The 17411-nt window shown below is 37.6% G+C and overlaps 1 protein-coding gene across 1 annotated transcript in view; it reads left to right on the plus strand.

The window, feature by feature from the left end:
* The window catches only part of DYNC2H1 (dynein cytoplasmic 2 heavy chain 1), a 317720-nt gene that overhangs the window by 130651 nt on the left and 169658 nt on the right, over positions 1–17411 (plus strand). Inside the window, 5 exon segments of the mRNA XM_035722795.1 lie at positions 3914–4077; positions 5720–5839; positions 6401–6535; positions 8075–8218; positions 11494–11583. Coding sequence (XP_035578688.1) covers positions 3914–4077; positions 5720–5839; positions 6401–6535; positions 8075–8218; positions 11494–11583 — 653 coding nt within the window.

Below are 17411 nucleotides of genomic sequence, written 5' to 3' on the forward strand. Positions count from 1 at the left end.
TGTTCTGTTTGTCTTCTACAATTTGTGTGTATGTCAGGTTTGCTAAAGTTACGTATTTTTAAAGCATTTGTTCGTTTCATCCAAATTGCCAAATGTATTGGTGTGTTTTTTATATAATGTTCTCATAACTTTTTGATTTCAGTTGGGTTTGTAATGATGTCTCCCTTTTTCTTGACATTGATAATTTTTCTTTTTATCCTCCATCCATCTTCAGGGAGGGCTTATCAGTTTTACTAATTTTTCAAAAATACCAACTTTTAATTTTGTTTGCCGGGAATGGCCAGCAACCTCTGTACCGAAGGATGAAAGAGGACTCCGAACTTTGCCATGAAAGAGAGGGAAAGGCGGGGGGGGTTCATCGCTCAGAGACGAAGACCCTTTGCTCTTCTTTGCTCCCGCTTTTATTGTTCCTTCAGGATAATCACAAATCCTTAACACTGTTTCTCAAGCATGTGATGTGTGTCAGGGGGTCTTAACTGGAACTAGGAGGATCTGTTTATGGGAAAGCTATGACATGCTAATCTGCATGTTCTATGAGTTCTGCTAAACGTAGCCTAGGGGACAACTACATACATATCTTAGATCCCAGGGCGGCTGTTTGGCCTAGAGAGTTTTGGGGAAGGCAACTCCCCGCGACATTCCTACGGCAGAGTGGTCACTCGGGCCTTGTCATTCCAGAGGCCCACACCCTCCTCCGAAACCTTCCCTCGCCCCCCGCAGCGGCCTCTGTGTTACATTTTAGCAGGCCAGGTATTATGGCTGATTTCATGCTCTACATGAACCCCAACATTTGTTGATTTCCTTTTTTTTTAAATTTTTAAATTTTAATTTTTGTTTTGTTTCAAGTTTTTATTTGGATTCTAGTTAGTTAATATACAGTACAATATTGGTTTCAGGAGTAGAATTCAGCGATTCATCACTTACATACGACACCCACACAAGTGCCCTCCTAAATGCCCATCACCCTCTTTATTGTATTGTTGAACGGGTTTTTGCTCTTTATTATTTCATTCCTGTTATTTTTCCTTAGGTTTCCTTTGGTGTTCTTTTTTCTAGATTCTTAAGGTGGAAATTCAAGATAATGATATTTAATCATCTTTTTTTTAATATATGCATTTATGTCTATAAATTTCCCTCTCAGCCCTTCTCCAGCTTCATACCAGAGTCCTGATTTCTTCTTCAATTCATTGAATTACATAGCTTTATTGTTATTTAATTTCCAGGTAGTTGGAAATTTTCTAGTTCCCATTTTTGTTGCTGATTTTCAGCATAACTGCATTATGGCCAGAGAACTTACTGTGCAGTATTCAGTTGTTTGAACCCTGTTGTGCTTTCTTCATAATTGGACATTTCATTACATTTCATTTTTCCATGTACACTTGAAAATTATGTGAAATTTGCTGTTGTTTTAATTTTTTCTAAAGTCAGTCAGGTCAGGCTTGTTCATTGCAGTGTTTTCCGTGTCTTTACTCCTTTTTGCTTTGTTTTTCTCAATCATATGTTGACAATTTCTTAAAGGTTCTATGATTTTTTAATTTGTTTTTCTTTTAGTTCTTTTCGTTTTTGCTTTAAATATTCTGAAGCTGTGTTTTGGGGTGCATACATATTTGAAAATGTGATTTTTCCTGTTTGGGTTATTTTCTTTATCATTATGGAATGTCCTCCTTTTTCTCCAGAAATGTATCAAGTTTTAGGGTCTGATATTAGAACGGTTACACTACTTTGGGGGGCTAGTGTTTGCATGGTAATAATTTTTATTCTTTTACTTTCAAGTTTCTGTTGGTCTTGTTTCTCAAGGGCACCTCTCTTCAGTTTATCACTTGGTTTTCATTTTCACTCACCATGCGGTTTTCCTCTTTGTCGCATAATTTAACGCAGATAACCAGGTCATGTGATACCTGATCCAGTTTTGTAATTAACTTGATTTTATTTTTTGATAAAACATTTCCTATTTTTTTAATGGTCACCCTACATATAACAATATATATCTTTGGCTTCTTATTTTACTACAAATAAATACTTTGCCACTTCTCCAGTGCACTTTACTCTGTAGACCCCTGCCTGCCTTTGCGTTATTGTTGTGATACGTTGTCATGGTCACATGATGTTATAATGACTGCTTTTAAAATCTGTGTTTACACAGATTGATCCTTCCTATGGTTCTCAAATTCTCCCATCATTTCCATCATCTTCTGATTTACATCTAGGTTATTTTTCTTTTTTTAAATGTTAGTTCTTGTTTAGTTCACAGGCAGGGTTCTGTTAGTGTCAAGTGTGTGATCCTGTGACTGAGCACTTGTGTACCCAACTCAGTGCTCAGCATGGTGACTGTGCTCTTCATCCCTGTCCACATTACTTTTCTTCTGTCTGAAGCATTTCCTTTTCTGTTTCATTTAGTGAAGGCCCACTGGAAACAGACTTCTTATTCTTGTGTTTTTGAAGGACATTTGTTTTTCTGCCTGACATGGAATTCTGGGTTGGTATTTATTTTCTTTAGCACTTTAAAGTTTTTATTCCTTCATCCTCTAGCTTATGTCATTCCTGTTGAGAAATCATCTGCTGGTTTTATTAATTGCTCTTTAGTAAGTGATGTGTCATTTTTCTCTGGATGCTTTAAAACTTTTCTTTGTCATTGGTTTTTCAGTGGTTTGATTATGATGTCCTTAGGATTGGTTTTCTTTGCATTTATCCTGCTTAAGTTTTCTTGAAACATTCCAGTTGATGTAGAAGTATTTCATTGGGCTTTTAAATTTGTGTTTTTATAATAGTGATTGTAGTTTTGCTACAAAAGATTCCTTTTTGGACATTTATATGTCCTTTTTCATAAAGTGCTTTTGAATTATTTTCATACTAACTTTATAAAGTTTTTAACTAAAATTTAAAAATCTATTCTGGGGTTCTCAAAAATTCCTTACGATACTTTTCTTAGTCTTTGAAAGTAATATTTGAAAGTGTGTATTTTGTACTTAAAAAATAAATCATTTATGTCAGTTTAAAATTGTAAGTTGTGGGTATAATCGCTGATTTATTTCTCTGTATGTGTTGTATAATGGATATCATTGTTTTTTTTTAAATTTTGGAATATACTCCTTTATGAGGCAAAACTTTATTTTTTCTTAGTTTAATTTCTCATCTCAAATCACTTGTATGTGGCAGTCTGAATAAATCCTTTTGAAGTTAATGGGCATCGTTGCAATTATTCATATTATTGATAATATTAGGTTTTTGCCAGCTCATTCTGTCTTTAAGTAGTACGTCTTAAAAACTAGTACAATGTACATCAAGAACTAATGATGTAATGTATGGTAATTAACATAACAATAAAAATAAAAAAAAACTAGTACAATGAACACTTTAAAAAAAAAATTATGTATTTTAGAGAGAGTGAGAGAGAGGAGGGATGGAGGGAGAAGGAGAGAAAATCTCAAGCAGACTCCCCGCGGAGCAGGGAGCCCGATGCGGGGCTCAATCCCAGGACCCCGGGACCATGACCTGAGCCGAAGTCACACACTTAACTGACTGAGCTACCAAGGCCCTCCCAATGAACACTTTTTAACTAATGAATTCTGTAGAGAATAGTATATAATTGAGTTATTTTTTGTGTCATCTATAATCAGTCATTTCAGAAAAATTTGGAATGAAATGTAATATACGTATATATTTCTTTGATGCTTCAGTATCCTGGGATCATATTAATGACTAGTGTTTAGCCCTGTTTGTATATGTGCTGATTAATAGGGCATTCTGGTTAATAGTCTCTTGGCTAGCTAACTGTTGCTATTCTGTACTCTACTGAAAAGCCTATGCTACCAACTATTTAGAAATACTAGGAAATATAAATTATATTTTTTAATGTCATGAAGCAAAAGACAAAATATTGAAGCCAACTAATTGTGTCATTCTAAACAAATAGGACCGCGTTATGTGGTACAAATAGGTGACAAAATTATTGACTACAATGAAGAATTCCGCCTTTTCTTGTCAACAAGAAACCCGAATCCCTTCATCCCGCCAGATGCAGCCTCCATCATTACGGAGGTTAACTTCACTACAACAAGAAGTGGGTTGCGAGGACAGGTATGTATAGGCAATAAGAAGTGACCTCACAAATCTCCTGTAGCTTTGTGTGCTCAGGAGATACTCTGAATTGGAATCGACTTTGTGGAAGCGATTAGCATTGAAACTTTTGAAACCACCTTGAAAATACATTTGTGAGTTTGAGTCAAACATTCGGGTTTACGTTATCATTTGTGTTAGACTTGTGCACTTGTTAACATCGAATCACTGCTTCTCCCACTATCACGTTAATTTTAGGGTCGATTTCTGTCATGTGTGGTAGAGTTTGAGAGAGAGAAGGCTCATAGATTAAGATCAGCTACGTTTTCTGTTTTAATTGTGAAAACTGAAGTTGAAATGTGAGAATTGCATTTAATTGACCTGTTTGGCTGGTTGAGGGCGGGTGTTGGATTCCCCATCTGACATTTTTTTTTTCCACTAGAACATATGTGTCTTTGAATTTTCATATCTGTGTATGACTTTTTATAATTTAGAACATTATGTGACTCTCAAAGTGAGTTTTTATATCTAGGCTTTTACTTATGTAGTTCCTCACCTATTTTCCTTTTAAGGCTGTCATGCCTGTTGACTTTGAGTCATTCCATTTTTTACTCACCTAACAATTGTAGACTGTTCCTGTTTTGATTTAATATGATAGTATGTATATTTGTTACAATTTTTGCTTAATTATAATTTTTAAGAATTTCCTTTAAAGTATTTTTTCTTATAATAACATACAGCTCACAGCATGTATTTTTATGGACAGTATCTTTTGACTTGATGATACTTCTTATGAATAAAACTATGAAGGGATTACTTAAAGCATGGCAGAATTCATTGACAGAATTGCTCATTCTCTCTAGAACCTGTCCATCCCCTCGCTGAAAGGGGCCGTTGAGATCCGTAAGAAGTGCTCAGTGGGGATGCTTGTCCAGCAGATTTGTATTTACATGTTTTATGACCTGCCAATGTCATCCCCTAATTTAAAGTTTCAAAATGAAGAATTTGACATAGCATTTTAAAAATAGCTTTATTAAGATTCAATTAATTCACCCATTTAAAGTGTACAAGTCAGTGGTTTTTTTAGTGGACTTGCGGGGTCTTATGGTAACTCTGTTTAACATTTTGAAGAACAGACAGACTTTTCCGAAGTGACTGTGCTTTACTTTCCTGCCAACAACGTTTAAGGATTCCACTCTCTCCCCATCTTGCCAACACATGTTGTTATTTGTGTTTTTAATTGTAGCCATCCTAATGGGGATGAAATGATCTCTTGCTGAGATTGTGATGTTATAGTATTTTAAGTAAGATATCTCTTTATTTCTTTATATGAATATTTGCCACTAAAAAAACTAGTTTTCATAGTTTTTATATATTTTATCTAATTTTAGAAAAATATTACATATTGGTATGTTAATGCAATTTCTTGCAGATGTCCTATAATATTTAATATTTTATTGATCAGTTTATTTTGCTTCTTCTTTTGTCAGAAATAATTGTGAAGTGTCTCATGTTTAACTAGAAAGAATCAAATGAGGCACATAAAATCATAATAATTGTAGTATTTGGTCAAGCACAAGGCCTGTTTGTGGGAAGTTTATGTTTTGTCTTGTTTGAACTTTACCGCTAAAATAACTTTGACCTAAAAAAATTTTTTTTTAAGCTTTTGGCTTTAACTATTCAGCATGAGAAACCTGACTTAGAGGAGCAGAAAACAAAACTATTACAACAGGAAGAAGATAAGAAAATACAGTTAGCCAAGCTTGAGGAATCTCTTTTAGAGGTAAAATTTAGTTATTCAGGATGCTTTCTTATATTACATTTTTTTAGTGAATATAATTAATAGGTTTTTTTAAATTTAGTAGTACCTTCCACATGTTTTTGGTTGTGCCAAAGACATGGCAATATATATCTTAAAATCAGAATTCAAAGAGAAAAAAGTAGATGTCTTAGAATACAAGATCTTAAGAAGTAATGGTAATTAACGTCTAAGACAAGTGATTTTTAAGTAATACTGTCTTTATACTGTATTACTTCACTAATATTTAGTTATCTGTTATTTCAAGCAGCATTAAAATGTAACAAAATTATGATTTAATCTGTAACTTTAAGTAGTTTTTATTTTTATTAGATTGATAAAATTCATACATATGCAATGCTTTGATGATATAGTATATCATAATTTACTCTGTCATTCTCATAAGCTAGAAAATGTTGAAATTCTTTTAAAATAATACAAGTTTTCATAAACATCAAATTAATGATAGTGAATATGGGCTTCTTTTAATTGGTTATTTTAATATGTATGATAATGTTCACATTATTTTATTAATTTTTGCTGCAGACACTTGCCACATCCCAAGGGAATATTTTGGAAAATAAGGATTTGATTGAATCTTTGAATCAGACGAAAGCAAGCAGTGCACTTATTCAAGAGTCACTGAAAGAATCTTACAAACTCCAGATTTCCCTTGACCAAGTAATTATTTCCTTTTTGGTGATCTATATCATGTTTTCTTAAACTTTTATGTTAATATGATTAGTCAGTGTAGAGTCAGGACTTGGGGGGGTGGGGAATGACAATTACAAAAAAAGAGAGCTCTTCAGAAACCCCAGAGCCGTGGGTCTGATCGATCCTGCTGTAGAGAGGGGGTGAGAGGCTCAGGGCGCCGAGAATAAGGTCTCCCGGCCTCTGCTGACTTCTGGTGTAACGTGATCTCAAGTTCTGGAGCGACAGTTTTATACTGAAATTGAAAATGAGAGTATTGGAACTGACTGTTAAAAGCGTCTGTGTCATTCCTGGAGATTTTTAAAATTAAGGCCTGTTTAGTGTATTAAGTAAGAGTTGTAAGGGTGTCTTTTCCATTAAAAAGTTTTCTTCCCTTAAAATGCTTTTTGCCTTTCTTTTGATAATCCCTTTTGCAAAATTCTAACCCAAGTTCAAAACAGTCTATCTTTTCTTCTCCTACATTCTAATGATTGAGCTTTGCTTGAAGGCAAACAGACGCCCAAACAGATGAGTGTTAACTCTGCATTTCCAGGCTCCAGCCTGACCTGGGCCCTCACTGACGATGTCCTTTCATTCTTTGCCAGGTCGTCTCGGTGACCCTGTCACGTTTTCCTTTCAGTATTTTTCAGCCCTTGTCCAAATTGTACGCTTACATATCATTACTGTTTTACTTGGGAAAGTGCTCTGTTGAAGCAGAGTAGGAACAGATTTATAGCCCGCTTCTAACCCAGCCGCCTCGGTTTCTCTAGCATGGTGTTGCTGCACCTCTCATTTTCTGTTTCACAGCACGGGGATGTCGAACTTCCTGGCCTTCTCCTTCTGAACAGGTGTCATTGAGTCAGCCCTGTAACGTTCCCAGCATCACGTTTGTCATCTTGGCGCTCAGATCACAGTGACTCCTCACAGTCCTGTTGGGAACCTGAGGCCGTTCGCTTCTAGGATCCCTTCCCTTCTGCCATAGAGGAAGTTCCTGTGTGCACGCGGAACAGTGCCAGGGCCTTTCTTACTGGGTGCAGACACCTGTTCCAGTCTCTGCTCCCGTCAGCGTTCCTGTGGGCCCCAGCCCCCCACACACTCTAGACTCAGGGTTGTGATTCTCCTGTCCTGCAGGGGGGTAGTGGAGCCAGGCCCTGGCATCACCTAAACCGCTTCTCTCTTGAAATACAAAGATGGCATCATTCATTCTCGGATCATAATTGCGTACCTTTTCCCCTTACCTTCTCCGTCATACAAGTGCTCTTGGTGCTCCGTACGGTTACCCGTGAACCACTTCTACCTCAGTCATCCGGGCGCTAGAGAATTCTTTAAATACATTGCCCTCAGTTTTATAAGAATAAGGAAACTAGATGGTATTATTCCCTTTAGTTATACAGTTCTGTGATTGGTCATGGTATTTGGTGCACGTTCTGTAGGACTTGTAAGAGTGGCTAGCTAGGAGCGGAGTGGCCTGTAGGTGGCAGGAGACCACTAGCACTAAGATGTTTTTCCCACCCAACCTCTGATCCACAGGAGCGGGACGCCTACCTGCCTCTGGCCGAGAATGCCAGCAAGATGTACTTCATTATCTCTGACTTGTCCAAAATTAATAACATGTACCGTTTTAGTTTGGCTGCATTTCTCCGACTTTTCCAGCGAGCTCTGCAGAGCAAACAGGTATGCTCTCTGTTACCCCACAGCTGATGCTGAGTAACAGAGATCCTTGACTGGGTACTTAGAGAAAGAATTTCCTGAGAAAACTTTAGAATTCTATTTCAGAAGACCACATCCAACAATTTTAAAGTGTATCTAAAGAAACTGGCTCCTTAATTGTATTTTATGTTCTTAACAAACTATCCCAGTGCGACAGTCTTCTTAATGGAAATGATTTCAATTCTGAGCACAAATTAATAAATAATAGATTACCATTAAAATGGTATAAAGAAATTATCTACATAATCTCATTCCTTGGGGGAAAACAGCATTGAAAATTTCATGTTCATGTGTGTCGTTTGAGGCTGTGCTACGTGCCAGGTGTTGTAGTTAAGGAGGGTAGAGGAGTACCCTCTGCGTGATCAAGTTTGTGTGCTGATAGAGGGAAGGGTATCTTAATGGATATAAATGGTCTTAACCCAAAGGTAGCACGCTGTCTTTACATTAAGTATTAATATTGATATATTGCGGACAACTTTCATGCCATAAGTAGAAACCTGCACGGTGTTTTTGAAGATTGAGAGGCTGTGCAATGTGAGCCCTGTAAGCACGTGCCATGTGGACGTTTTCCTGATTGTGCTGAATGTCATTGTACCCCTAACTTGGCAGATCAGACAGTGTTTTTCTTCAGCTCATGGGTTCTGTGGGGAATTGGGTCAGGGCCGAGCAGAGATGGCTTACCCTCTCTTTCACGGTGTTGGGACCTCAGCTGGGACAGGAGGGGAGGGGAGGGAGTGGGGGGTGGGGATTGGCTGGGGCCTGGAGCCCGAGGGCTTGGTGAGGAGGACCCTGTGCTGGGCTTCCTGGCGGCACAGAGTAGTGGATTTCTGATAGGACATCTTGGGGCCACATGTGTATTTCAGTCCGTGAGGCGGAAGCTGTGATAAGTCAGCCTGGGGTCGGTGTCACCCGTGCTGTCTGTTGTTTGGCGGAAGCAGTCGACAGGGTGGGGGAGGAGGCCTCATCTCCTGACAGAAGGATGTCACAGAACGTGCTTATGTATTAAGACAGCAACAGACATTATTAATGGTTTCTCCTTTTTTCAGTGGGTTGCTCCTCTAGTTTTCTTCTTAGTTACATCCCCAGACTTGGATGACTGGGACCAAAGTGCCCATGTGTAAACTTTCAGACAAATGTGTCTCTTTACCTTTGGAAACATGTGCTGTTGGCCTATGAAACTGAGGCGGCGAGACCACCTTGTCCATCTGTAGCTCCTATATATATCTCCGATAATTTTTGCATGAAAAATTTCTCATAAATTACTTAGAAAGTACACAATTATAAGTTCATTTTAAATTCTTTCTTGTCCTTTCGTCAAAAAATATTTCTGTGAAAAGTCAGTGACTCTGAAGGATTATGAGAACCGACGAACAGGTCCGACGAACAGGTTAGCAGTTCTGCCCGAACTCAGTGAGAACATTGGTTATTCTGTGCTCTTTACAAAAATGTGTAGCTCAGTGTCTCCTCAGGAGCCTTCGGTCGTCGGTAGTGTGGCTACTGAATTAACATTGACCTTTGTGTGTGTGCGCGTGTGTATGTTTATGCATGTGCACATTTGTGCGTGTGTATGTGCGTGTGCATGTTTGTGTGTGCGTGTGTATGTGCAATGCGTGTTTGTGTGCATCTGTGAGTGTGCGAGTTTGTGCGTGTGCACGTTTGTGCGTGTACATGTGCATGTTTGTGTGCGTGTGTGTGTGTATGTGCGTGTCCATGTGTATGCGTGTATGTGCAATGCATCTTTGTGCGTGCATGTTTGTGCGAGCTTGTGTTTGTGCATGTTCATGTTTGTGCGTGTGTATGTGCGTTTGTGCATGTACATGTGCATGTTTGTGCATGTTTGCGTGTGTTTGCATGTGCACGTGGGTACATTTGCATGTGCATGTTTGTGCACGTGTGTGCGTGTGCGTGCACGTGTGTCCGTGTTCATGTGTATGCACATGTGTGTGCGTGTATGCGTGTGCATGTGTGTGCGTGTTTGCATGTGCATGTTTGTGTGTGTGCGCGTGCGTGTTTGCATGTGCACGTGTATGCATGTGTGTGCGTGTTTGCATGTGCACGTGTGTGCGTGTTCATGTGTATGCTCATGTGTATGTGTGTGTGTGTGTGTGTGCATGTGCTTGAATTCATTTTTAAAAGCAATATAATTTTAAATATGTAGAGTACAAAACTTTCTCTCCAGTGTGCTGGAGATCCATTAGATCTTGCAGCAGTGCACTCTTTCTCATGATAGAGTGTCTCTTAGTGGATCCAGGGTTCCGTGTCCCATGTGGTCTTTGTGAAGGAGTAGTGAAAGGGAGAGGGTGTTTTCCATGTGAGCTCTCAGGTAGGGCAGGTACTACCAGGGCCAGGCCGAGGTCTGCTACATCTGAGCGACACCCCGTGAGGTTTTGTGCTAGTGTCACACATTGCCCTGCTTATCCTGGATGTATTTCTCTAAACTGTTAAATTGTCTTATGAGGTTTTTATTGTCAGTTTTAATCATAAGGAAACAAAATTTAGCCTAAATAGTATACCAGGATTGAACTTTTCAAGGCCTGTATCCTCCAAGTGCTCCCTGAGGTGAGAGGTAAACCTATCACACTTGGGGGACAGACCAGTCTTGACAATCTCCTCTGCCCTCTTCAGTAAGCAGAGGAAATAGCCATTAGTGGTATTTTCCAAACCATGGCAGTTCTGTATGATACAGAAGTGCAAAACAGATGAAAAACTAAAGGTGCTATGATTTCTTAAACAGCATCAGCATCAAAGTTATTGTTCATCCTTAGTTAACATGGAAGGCATGGTTTAACCTTGTTTAGGTTTTTATATTGAGGATGAGAAAATTCCATGTTGGGTGCAGTTCTGGTCACCCTGTTTTCAGGCTGGATTGATCATTATAATACAAGGAATGAAATGGGTTTAACCCATACTCATAGAGTATTCTTAATGCCATTAGGTATCAAAGTGGTATCATCAAATTCAATTCATATTGTATTATTATTGGAAGTTGACTGTAATTTTCATTCATTGAAAGCCTTAACTTTGTGAATTAAAGAAAAATACATCAAGTATTTTTATCATATTAGTGTACAAATTTAATGCCCTTGTTTGTTTGGTCCCTTGAGTTGGCAAAGATAGTTGTTCCAGAATCAACTTTGAGTCTGGAGGAACAGTTTATAAGTGTGATTACGCTATGGGGTATCATTTAAATGTTTATAAATTTCCTAATGGTTTTTCAGTTTTCAAATTGTAATCTACAGGATTCTGAAAATACAGAAGAGAGAATCCAGTCTCTTATCAGCTCATTAAAACATATGGTCTATGAATATATATGCCGTTGTCTATTTAAGGTAAGAAATACTGCTTTTTCATGTATAAGATACTACTTGTACTTTGATTTAATACAGTGTTACAGTTAAGTTGTATAACTTTATCTACTGGAAAGGTGTTGAAATTGGCATTTCTGATACTTTCCCAGAATGATGTTCATTGCTAAGTGGAAGGTCTCACAGCCTTGCAGGGTGTGGTTGGGATGGAGGAGAGAGACGAGCGAGGAAGGGAGGGCAGACATGTCGTAGGTCAGCCGCCGTGGCTCTGGATGCCCAGTAGCCCAGGAGGAGGACATGGTGACGGGTCGTTTTCTAGCTGCACTCGGTGACCCTGCCTCAGCACTGTTGCCCGTTTGTACCACATTAGTATTTGTTGTGGGGTCTGTTTGGGAGCACTTCCTCTACACACTTGTTAAAATAAAAACTATCTCTTGACATTGCCAGTGTCCCCTAGGTTGGGGATGAAAACTGGTTCCATTCCTGGCATTAGGCAGTAAACTAATGCTTGAGTTATGAAATTTGTCGCAGATGTCTTCGTATTACAAGGGGCTCTGAGGAATACAAAATGAAATGTATTTTAGAAATTTTTGAATATTGTAGAAACAGAGGATTTTCTCTTAGGATTTTTTTTTTTAAGTACCAATCTTTGGGGCTAGGTTGAGGAAGAGCTTTGTAAAGGCAATTAACTGCATGAGAGAAATAGAGTTATTATGGTACAGTTATGTAGGGTTCTTAGAGAATATTGGAAAAGATAGAGTTAATACGTTCTTTAGAAAGGGACAGTAACTTTTCTGAGTAGAGTCAAAATGTTGACGATCTTTACTTGAGACAAGGGGTATTATTGGAAGCTCACAGACCTGTAGTTGGGTATTTCTGCAGAATGTTTCTTTAATGAGAACTCTGGCGATACCTATATAGGTCTATAGACAGTATATATGTGTATTTTGGAGGGCTTTCCCTCTAAAAATCACCTATTTGGCCCCCAGTTTTAAATTATACATATGTCTGGAATTACAAGCAGATGATCTCAAAGCCCATTTTGTCCCTAAAACGTTATGACCTTAGATAGATATGGGGATGGCATCTGTAACGTTTGTATAATGTATTATTGCACATAGTACTTAAACACTTTTATTACACAGACACAACTTAAAAATATTTTCTGAAAGACTTTCAAACTTTATGGGACTATATAGTGGCGCCTGGGTGGCTCAGTCAGTTAAGTGGCTATGATCCCAGGGTCCTGGGATCGAGCCCCACATCGGGCTCCCTGCTCAGTGGGGGCTCTGCTTCTCCCTCTCCCTCTGCCTCTGCCACTTTGCCTACTTGTGCTCTCTATCTCTCTGTCAAATACATAAATAAAATCTTTAAAAGAAAAACTTTATGGGACTATATACATACATAGAAAAACTATATAGAAGAACCTTTCGTCATTTCTCCCCATTCCGATGCTTCACTCCATTAGATTAGAGTAAACCAGTCCAAGGATCAGTTGGCTCTTTATTGTCTATTTCCTTTCTCTTCATGTGCACGTGTGCAAATACATAATTTTTTTTCTTTTCCTTATTATATATTTTGTTCTCTTGCATTTCTCTTATTGTGACAGGTCCTGAAGATCTTTCCAAAAGTAGAACTATGTTAACCTCATTATTTTTAGTGATTGTGTGGTATTCCGTAATATGGTCATATGTTGTTTTATCTACTACTCTGTTGGTGGATATTATTTATATATATTTTTTGCTATTATGAGTGAACACAGTGAAATTCTGTAAATCTATCTTTATGTACATATGTAAGTATTTCTATTCATTAGATTTCTTCATGGAAGTATAATTGCTGGTCCAAGAAAAGATACCTTTCAAATTTTGTTGAATATTATCAAATTGCCTTCTACAAGTTTTTTATCAGTTAATAATTTTACCCACAGAGTAATTAAGGTATCTCCTTCCTTGTATCCTTGTCAAGCCTGGATATATTATTAGTGTTTCTATTTTTTATCAAGTTATGGTTTACAAATTTTTTTTCTCTCCTCTGCATTTTTATTAAAACTTTATTTTTACCTTCCTCCCTTATGTTTGTTGATTTTCTTGTTATTTTAAAGAATAAGCTTTACTTTACAGAACAAGTCTACTTTATTGTAATTATTTTTATATTTTATTTTTAATTTATTTTTAATTGCTTTATTGGATTTATTTTTTGATTGCTATGTTATGAATTTTTATAATTAGTTTTTGAATGTAGCTTTAATCTTTCTTGTTTTTCTGGTGAATATGTTAGAGCTGCAAAGTTTCATTTTGATCACTCTCCTAATAATATGTTTGATGCTTTTTTACTTTCCTTTCAAGGCCTGTGAACTAAAATAGGCTGTGATTTGTGAAAATATCACAGACCTGCACTTATTTTAAGGTGCCACCAAAATCCTTATGAAAGTAGATACGTTATAAATAAGTATTATTCCTGAAAAATGTTTAGTGGAAAGATAATATAAACTTTCATATTCATTCCAGAGATTTGTAACTTATTAGGAATTTCTTGTTTTTGACCCATATATCTGTGCCTCTGCTTATATATTCTTATTTTACTTTTAGCAATACAATATATTTACTGATGAGATTTAAATCCTTATGTCATACATTTTGTAATGTAATTAGGGAAAGATATAATATATGTTCAGCATCAAGATGATTTAATGTATCAGTGCAGTTTAGTTAGGGTTACTTCTTGTAAAAATACATTGAAGTGAGGCTCCAGCCAGCGTTTTATCGCACGAGCGGAGAGCTTGGAAGGTTGAACATCCCGACGGTGTAGTGCCCAGGTGGAATTTTTTATTGCCCGTCTTGAGAAATACTTTTCTGTTGTGAACAGTTACACTCACTTTTAAAAAAGCTATCATGTATAATTCTTAAGACATTTTAATTGGTGATGGAATATGTGGTTTCTAATATTCATATTTCTCTATCAGTAATATTAAATTTGTTTGAATAATAATTCAGAAAGCACATTAATTGTGAAGCAATGAGGTACATTTCTCAAGATTTAGCATTATATCTGACTTGGGTTGGAACTGATTCATATTTTAGTGAGAGGTGTCTGGAGTTCCAGCACCAGTTTCTAACATTAAAGCTCCTGCCAGTCTGTTGCTGATGTTGCTGTCGTGTTGGAGACGGCAAGAGACCCTGAAACAGAGGCTGCGATTAGTGTTCACATCCTGAGGGAAGGCAGCTTGACCTGCAACAGAGAATGATTGACTTGTTTTGTAGCAGAAAATTTAGACTCTTAGTAAACTAAACCAAATGGAGAAAGCTGTTGCGCAGTTTCACTTGAGGTTATTGGGTCTGCCATTCTTTCTTTCTTTCCAAGAAATAAAAAGTGTTTGTTTCAGTAAACTAAGTATCTTGGACAAGTATAGGATAAGTAGCATATTTAGTTCCCCAAAATTTGGGATTATGATGGAACTGTGTACAAATTAGTGCCACTCCATATCATTCTTCATCCCAGTGTATCATTTGGAACAGATACAAAACAGTGGAAGTTGCTGTTGGAAGGTTAAACAATTTCCCCATGTATTGGATGAAAGTACAGAAAAGGGTTGGAAAGAGTGTTTGGAGATCATCTACTCTTGTGTTTGCCCTTCCTCATGGGAGGATTCCCCGAGAGAGCTCGGCTCTGGGGCAGGAGGACTGCCTGGTGGGGGGCGGGTCGCTCACCCCACTTCCCTCTTCGAATGAATTTGCTGGTTGAGTAAAATATGGATGAATCAATCATACATTTTAAAAATGTCCCATGATTGTATTTATCTGACAAGTCATTTAATTTGGATTCTGGTATTTTTTTTCTGTCAAAATGTGTTTTCTTTTAACAGAGAAGTGGAAGTTCTCTGGGTGTTTATAAATTTTATAACTTGTTGCTATTAAAGTGAATCCTGGTAATTTAGATCATCTCTTCTGCTTAGAAAATTTTGAAACCTAGCATCTAACCCATTAGATTTTCTATGAGTAGAGTTGGATTGTGTAGAACTGTTCATTAAAACGTGGGACCTAACTTCAAGCACAGATGTGAGTGCTCAAGTTCTATGCTATCTCGGTGTTCTTTAGATTAGAGCAGGGCTTCATATGGTAACATCTATTTTATACTTTTCCTTGAATGTATTTGAAAGCGATGAATAGTGTAGAGTACCCATAAAAGGAATAGATTTATTATTCTTTCTGCTGATGCTTAATCTCTGAGAAACATGAGGTTTATAGAATTTTTTTTAAAGATAAATTTCCTCTTCAACACAGTATTATGTAGTACATCAGGCTACTATAAAGTGGGTAGTTTTTGTCTGTCACATTACAATGTTCCAGGCACTGCACAAGTATCTTACATACATTGTTATTTAATTCCTACAACAATACCATTCTAGAAAGGAGGAAATCAAGATCTAGAGCTAGCACCTTTCTGTAGGTTTTTCAGATGTCGAGGAGGTTGGAACTGGAATTTAAACCCACTCTGCTTGATGCTGGAGACTTAGGCTGATAGGATGTGGGGGAAACAAAATCGTCGCGTCTGGAAGTGTGAACTGTATCCCAGCTAAGAAGTGGACTTTAGGATTCCTGTATCTCATATGACTCGATGCTACTGGTTTTACCCTTTATGAACATCGACGAGTGTGTGTGATGCTGGAGGATGAAATGTGTGGCTGATTTAGACTGTGCAGGCGTCTCTTAGGATTTTCCTTCATTCAGCTCCTTTTGTCGATGATCAGTTGAGTTTCTGCTTATTATATATCCCCTTGAGAGTAAAGAATTTTGTAACAGAACCCAAGTGTAATGAGATAAATTGACATTGAACTGAAACACCTAAATTTTCTGATCTGATGAGCAGTGTAGATCCAAGGACATTTGAGGTACAAAATATTTTCTGAACTGGATACTGACAGGTTTTTTTATTGTTGTTGTTTGAAGGAAGTATGCAGAAAATCTGTAGGCTTGGTTTATTCGTTCTTAACTTGACTCCAGTTTATTTGGAAATTGTGTTGTCTTGTCTCTCAGTAAATTGTATTTTTAGGAGTATTTCTGAGTCATAATTGTTCTTTATTATACTGTTATTCTTAAATACTTATGGCTAAAGATGGCTGCCAGCAACAGCCTCTTCGGCTGGGATCCCAGTGAGCCTGGTGTAGGTCATGGGTACATATGCCATTATCTGTGGAGGAGATCATGTGTGATCATATGCTGATCCCTGAGGCCACGATGTGTTCTGGGACCAGAGCACAGAGAGAACAGGGGCCACCGTTATGCATTTGTTGACTGTATATTATGTGGCTTATTTTTTGCCAACATTTTGGAGCTTTGCCTCAGTGATAATGAACAGATTAGCAGCAGCTAATCTGAGAATCGTAGTGGCAGGGCCTGGCCTTTTCTTCGTTAACCCTGGAGACTGCATTATTTTTCCTCAGGTCAAAGGAAAAAATGGCTAAGATAAATGTAGTAATACTGTGTGTGACTTTGTGTGTATACCTTAATCCTTATTTCTTTACCTTAGAGGAGGGATGTGTTTTAAATATCCATTAATGTGTAAAATAAGCATCTTAGAGGCTTATCCCGCCAGTCACCGTTCAACCCCAAACCTGAATTTGTACTTTCTGACACCTAAGGACACTGCACAGCCCCCAGATGGCATGTCTTGATTTTTATAGTTTCAAGTCACATGGGACTTATTTCCTACACATGGTGGTTGGTTGCACCTTTCTTTCCACACCGAGTGATGGCCATCTGCTTAAAATTTTTCTATTTTGAGAATTTTTTAAAGTCCTTGACTATGTTATGGTTGTAAACACATGGTTTTTATTTATTCACTTAATAGGC

Source organism: Zalophus californianus, chromosome 11, assembly GCF_009762305.2.
Source record: "Zalophus californianus isolate mZalCal1 chromosome 11, mZalCal1.pri.v2, whole genome shotgun sequence".
NCBI classification, from domain to species: Eukaryota; Metazoa; Chordata; class Mammalia; order Carnivora; family Otariidae; genus Zalophus; species Zalophus californianus.